At 56.1% G+C, this 6,643-nt stretch overlaps 1 protein-coding gene across 1 annotated transcript, besides 3 other annotated features; it reads left to right on the forward strand.

The window, feature by feature from the left end:
• Positions 1-6,643: a sequence feature (areas not merged during assembly with more than two copies in the genome that could not be assigned to a particular haplotype).
• Positions 168-200: a microsatellite.
• Tc00.1047053507965.10 (receptor-type adenylate cyclase, putative) lies at positions 418-4,440 on the forward strand (the record flags this gene model as incomplete). Its single annotated transcript, XM_799680.1, has 1 exon — positions 418-4,440. One exon carries the CDS (start codon positions 418-420, stop codon positions 4,438-4,440), a length of 4,023 nt encoding a protein of 1,340 aa, XP_804773.1.
• Positions 4,609-4,631: a sequence feature (AT_rich).

The raw sequence follows: 6,643 nt of genomic DNA on the forward strand, positions 1-6,643 counted from the left end.
TTTGGTGCTTGAATTAATTGAAGGAAGGCGTTCAAATCTATTTTTTGCTTTTGGACAGCCACCGTTTCTTTGGATTTTTCACCTTACTGCGGGGTCCAGCGATTCTGCAGATCCCACCGAAGCGCCTCGTTTTTAAAAGTTTGCCATTTAGGCTCAGAAGCCGTGTTTTGTTGTTGTTGTTTTGTTGTTTTTGTTTTTGTGCGTGTGTGTATAGCCAGAAGCATTACGGTGAGATAAAATGGGATGTTACCCTGCCTCTTCTGTTGTTTTGTCTTCAGCTTTGGGAAGAGTGTTCCAGCTCCACTGATGTGAATTCCACCGTTCTGTTGAATTGGTGCCCTTGCTTTTGTCTTTTGTGACTAACTTCTGGCCGCAATGTGGACGAGTGGGCGGAGTGTTTCCATGGAGGCGTGAAGAATGCGTAGCAGACCATTGACGTGCGTCACTGTCACCAACCCCGATCCCATTGAACCGCATCTCCCTCTATTGTGTGTGTTATTCCTCTCGCCTTGCTTCCCTTCTATTTTTTTTCTTTTTCCTCCCCATGTTGTAGGAAGACAACAGGCTACGCAGCACGGTAATAATTGGGCGGCGAATATGGTCACGGGATGGGCGGTGATGATGGCGGCGGCGCGGCAAGGGCCGGGTTTGCATAAGGAAACGGGCTGTTGTGGTGGCATCCCACTTTTGGGGTGGCGACTTTCCACGTATGCGCTCTACCTCGTTTTGCTGCTGCTTCTTCTCCCGCAGAGCGGAGTTGGGCAGGCTGCATGCCCCGAGATTGAAGTAAAGGTTTTAACCCTCAATGTGACGGATTCCCCAATGCCCACATACATTGCGGAATCACTTTACCACGGATTTGTTGCGGCATTATGGTCGCGTAATTACATTTTTGGGGAGAATGTACGTGTGACCCTCATCAATAAATCGACCACGATGGCTGAATCCGGTAAGGCCATTGAAGAAGCTTTGAATGCTGATCCTGATATTTTTATTCTTGCTAATGTCATTGGTGATGCGACCTTGCAGTACTATTTGCCTGTCATTACGAATCGAAAAATTGTTTCATTTGCCCCATTTACCGGGTCGACGTTGGTACGGCAGTGGAACGAACATCTGTACTTTGTGCGTGCTGATCCATTGGCCGAGCTTTTTGCACTGATCCGCTACGCCTTGGCCCAACTACGGGTGCGTCGGCTGGGCTTCATGTATCTAGAGGATGTTTCTTTCGGTGATGAGGAGTACTACGAAACGAAAAAAGTGATGACGCGTTTTGGCTACAATTTGAGCGGTGTCTTCACTTTGAAGAGCTCCTTGACTCATGAGGCCGAAAACTCAGTGTTCGACGCTGCGTGGGAAGCGTTTGCGAATACTATGCCGCAGGCCGTGATTGTGTTTGGATCACCGATAAAAGACACCGCGAAATTCATTCAGAGGATGTTGACGGACAATCGCACCGCTGGCGCTTACCTGCTTGTTCCCTCGGCGGTGCAGGACATCACTGTCGAAACGTGGCGTTCTGCTGTGGCTGGTGGTATTAAGTTTGTGTCTGGGCAGGTGATCGCGACGGGGACGAACCCGCTGGCGGAGGATATTCATTACGCCGCTATCCAGCGCTTTCAGGGGGTGATGCGGAGCTACATGGAGAATTTTTTGCCGGAAAGCAGTAGTCTTCGCAAGAACTTCCCCGACGATGATATTGCGGGCGAGATGATGGTTGCAGGGTGGATAGCGGGCGAGATACTTTCACAGGCTTTGAACAACCGCGAGTGGCTTAAGGACATTAATACGTTTTTGGCTTCTCTGTTCAACCAACGCCGTTATATGGTCGACAACCTTGTGATTGGCGACTACGGAGGCAGTTGCCAAGGGGTGGCTGAGTCAGAGGGCGCCATGTGTTACTGCAACCAAGGTGGCCGGACCGTGTACATGAAAAAGTTTGTGGAGGGATACCGTACCGACTCGCTGGTTGACGGAACAATCTCATTCTGGATATGGCAGTGTATCCCCTCGGAGGAAGTAATTGTCCCTCCTTTGAACGGGGTTGCCTTCTTCATGTCGGATAGTCCCGATGCCATTCTGGCACTTCGAGTTTTTGGGGTGGGTGTGAGAGCTGCCCTTTCAAAAACCACTTCTAGTAAGCGTTTTGAGTTCTTACTAACGCTTGTGAATACTACTCTGGATGGGGCTGCCGGTGCGCTTGCGTCAGAACTGAAGGTGAAATTGCTTGATATTGTTGGTGCCGTGGTGACGAAGGAAATGCTGGAAGTGGAGGATGTGGCGTTCATCAACCCTCTGTACCTTCAGCCGCGTATTAGCAGGTTCAGGAAAAACGTGATTCGCCTGTCGCCGACGCTGGAGCAGCAGTTCTTTGTGATTGCGAGGTACCTCGGGAACACGAGTGACGGTTCGGCGCACGCTGTGATTCGCAGCGACGATGGAGCCACGATGGCGGAGGTGCTGCGGCTGTCGCTGGAGACGTTTGGCGGTTCACTGCTGTCCACTAAGCTGCTGGCTGGCGGCGACAAGATGGCGGACCACCTGCCGGAGGAGGGCGACGTGTTTTTGGTGGGCGTTTCAGCTGGGGATGTTGGTGCGATCGCGCGGCACGTGGCGTCAAACGACGGTGTGCGCGTGTTCGTCACTCTTTTCGAGTTTTCACTCCTGTACGCCGAATTTGTTGCTGCGTTCCGTGACGGTGCGGGTGCGGACCGTGTTGTGTTTGCAACGAGCCTGCCGCACTGGAATGACGACAAAACGACGTCGATGACCGCCATGATTTTTAACGCGCTTGTGCCGGACGTCAATCAACGGACGCCGCTGTCAATGATGGGCTTCGCCACCGGTCAGCTGCTGCTGGCCGTCCGCTCGCGCATGGAGAAGGTGAGTGCTGAGCTGTTTGAAAACTTCTTTTTTTCCAACGTTGTCATCAGAGTGGACGACATGCTGTACGGATCCTTCATTGATGGCGATGCATGCCCTGTTACTGAGAGCGGTGCTGAGTGCGGCAGGAACTACGGCGCGACGCAAATTTCTGTGTGGCCGCTTGCCCGTGCGCTGAACCCCGCTGTGCCGGTGCTGTCCCATGCCGTGACGCCGTCGATGGAGTACCGGAGGCCCGTTGGGAGAAGACTGACGGCGCGGCAGCTGATTGGCGTCATCGTCGGCAGCGTTGCTGCTGCCCTGCTGCTTATTGCCTTGATTCTGTTTCTGCTGCACTTCTGCCGCGACTCACGTGACAACGCTAACGCACCGAAGGAGCGGACAGACCCCGTGACGCTTGTGTTCACTGACATCGAGAGCAGCACAGCGCTGTGGGCTGCGTGCCCCGAGGTGATGCCCGATGCCGTGGCGACGCACCATCGGCTGATCCGCTCGCTGATCACGAAGTACCGCTGCTACGAGGTGAAGACGATCGGAGACTCGTTCATGATTGCGTGCAAGAGTGTGTTCGCCGCCGTGCAGCTTGTGCGGGAGCTGCAGCAGGTTTTCCTGCAGCACGACTGGGGGACGAGCGTGATCGACGACGCGTACCACAAGTTCGAGGAGGGCCGTGCTGGGGAGGACGAGGAGTACGTGCCGCCGACCGCGCGCCTGGACGATGCTGTGTACCGGCAGTGCTGGAACGGCCTGCGCGTGCGAGTCGGTGTGCACACCGGGCTGTGTGACATCCGGCGCGACGAGGTGACGAAGGGATACGACTACTACGGCGGGACGTCGAACATGGCCGCGCGCACGGAGAGCGTTGGGAACGGCGGGCAGGTGCTGCTGACGCGTGCAGCGTACTTTGCGCTGAGCGCGGCTGAGCGTGAGCAGGTGGAGGTGACTGCGCTTGGCGGCGTGGCACTGCGTGGTGTGCCGGAGCCGGTGGAGATGTACCAGCTGGACGCCGTGCCTGGACGCACCTTCGCCGCGCTGCGCCTTGACCGTGAGATGCCTGATCTTGACGACGGCAGTGATTTCGAAGGTGAAGATGTTTCTGTGTACAGCGCACGGACCGGCACCGCTCAATCCGTCGTGTCCATGTTGACGGTGGCATATGGTATCTTTGCCGCCCGGCAGCGGCTGAAGGCGCTGATGCCGCTTTGCGAGCGTTGGAACGTTCGGTTGCCGCGGAGGCCGAGCTTTGTGCAGGATGAGGAGTACTGCCGTCTGGTGATTGATCGGCTGGCGGTAAAAATGAGCAGCGTGATGGAGCGGAAGGGCCAGTTGGGTATTGACCAAAATATGTCGTTCACGCTGAGTGCGACCGCTCCTGGTGCGCATGATCCCGCCTCTGGCACGTGGGGGAGGAGGAGTGGGGGGCAGAGCCGTGGCAGGCACTCCAATGTGACGGTGTCGCAAAGTAATTCTGTCGATTTGCATAATTTTACGGTGGATGAACCGCGTTTTTCGACGGATGATTCGGTTTTCACTGTCCGTGCTCGTCGCTTCAGGTAACTTGGGGAATGTGTGTTGCCTTTGACTCTGCGTTATGTCTTTGTTTTACCGCTGCAGATGGTAGTAGACTCCCACTGGCTCCGCACACGCGACCTGCTCAAATGTATTGAATGTAATTCTTAGTGGAGATGTAAAAAAGTTTCATGTAAACTTTTGTTGGCGGCGCTCTTTTTTTTATTATATTTTTTTTTGAGCTGCCCCAACAAATGCTTGGTGAGTCACCTTGTCGTTCGTACTGCTTTTTTTTCGTGAATCTATTTGCGCAGGACTGTGGAAGGAACACGGCCGATGCGAATGCCTTGCACGATTAGACGAATTGTACATATTTTTCTTTTCCATTCTCTCTCTTAGCTGTCGGCCAAGTGCTTGGTAGGAGGAACGGGAGCCTTCACAGTCCTTTTGCTTGCGTCTTTGGGAAGCATGGCTTTGGCGCCCTCTGCGGTCTCCCTGTGGATTGGCATTGGGTTGCGTTTGGCAGAACATATATTCCTGCACATTGGCAATGGGATCTTTCCTACCTTCATCACAGTTGGAGTTTCGTAGGATCGTAGGGTTGTGTCAAACACGGTGCCGAAGGGCGTATGCGCTGTCGATGCCACAGGAGCGGGCAATGCCATGAAACGACGCGTCCCGTTCGCCCGCATCTGTACCGTCTCGTGCCTCTACAACGCCGTCTTTGGAAGACACACTCCCATAACTCGTCTGGTGCGCACTGCGCCTTCTTACCCGGTGCTACTTCTACCGGGCACGGTGGGAAATTCGCAATGGAGACGACGCGGCTTTTACGGCGCCCGAGCCACTAAGCTGCCCCCACGTTGGGAGGTTGCGCCCACCATCACTCGGCTGCAGGGCGGGGTCGATGAGTGGCATTTTCTGCCCATGACGTTTCCCAGCCTGCGGTGCGGGAGGCGGCTGCTGAGTTGGGACCGAAGCCGCTGGTGAAAAAGGGTGGCGGGCATTCAAATAGAGGTGGGCGGCGGTTGCCGCGGCATGCGCTGGAAAGCAGCACTTCATCACACAAGCTTTTTTGCTTGGACCTCAGGCGGGCTGGCCGACTGTCCAACCGCATGGGCGCAGCTGAGAGCGGGGGGCGGAGGCTCTGCCCTCTCTGGGGCCGGAACCCGGTTGACGGCGGCGGGTGAAAAATGCCTCTGCGGGGGGGAGGGGCGCCTGGCCAAGACACCTGCGCGACACGTGTGGGAGATGCTCCGGGCGCGGGCGAAGACAGGCTGGAGGGTCGCTGCGTCTCCAATGCGACCACGCGTGTGTGTGTGTAGGGTGCTTTGTGCGTGGACACACCGTGAGGGATGGCTGACTGGTCGACATGTGAGGGCCGCTTTCATGATTATCGGGGTCGGCGTCGCAATCACCCGAAGGATTCCCCCTGACGTCTTGGCTGCGTGGACGGCCGCTATTGGGAGGGGGTGCTTGTCACCCGGCAGTTTGTCTCTTTCTTGCGCTTATTTTTGGCGGGCTTGTGCTTGCACAAGTGGTGCCATTTCTATTCTCTATGCCGTTGCGTCGTGTGCTTTGAATGGGGACCAGGCGGAGGGAAGCTTCCCGGCAAGTCTCCTGCCACGAGTGTCTTGCCTGGGCAGCGCCTTACTCTCACGGGCTGCCCGCGCAAGACACCCATGGCGTTTTTTTGCTCGGCCCCAGGCGGATGCCTTTCTCTCTGCACGGGTGCTGGGGTGCTGTTTGCATTCCATTTCCGGGCGGGGCGGAGGCTGCTGCGTGGACGGGTGCGGGGCTCCATTGCAACTCGTGACGAGGGCGGTGGCACGGGGCGTACGCCATGCATTGACTGCCCTGCTATAAGCCCTTACTTGGACACTGGGGCTTTGGGCAGGTAACACCTCACAGCTGGAGAGTGTAGGTCCACCTTGAGGGGCAGATGCGTGTTTCTTGGAGCCGCGGCGTATTTTATGTGTCAGGTCGTGGCTTCTGACTGGTGCGGCGCAGAATCACACCAGCAGCGTACGGTGTGTGGGTAGCCGGACAACAATGCGGAGCGACTGCACACATTGTGTTTGCACATGGGCACGCCTGCACACGATCAGTGGCGGCTGACGCCGTTGTCTGCGTGTGTGTGCGTGGCTGGGGGCTTGAACGGTTGTGGGGGATATTGGCTGCAAGGCCGACGATGTGACTCACTGTGGATGGTGGCAGTGCTCGCTTCCCTTCCCTGACGCCTTCCGCATTT

Source organism: Trypanosoma cruzi, genomic scaffold (genome assembly GCF_000209065.1).
Source record: "Trypanosoma cruzi strain CL Brener 1047053516583 genomic scaffold, whole genome shotgun sequence".
Lineage (NCBI taxonomy): Eukaryota > Euglenozoa > Kinetoplastea > Trypanosomatida > Trypanosomatidae > Trypanosoma > Trypanosoma cruzi.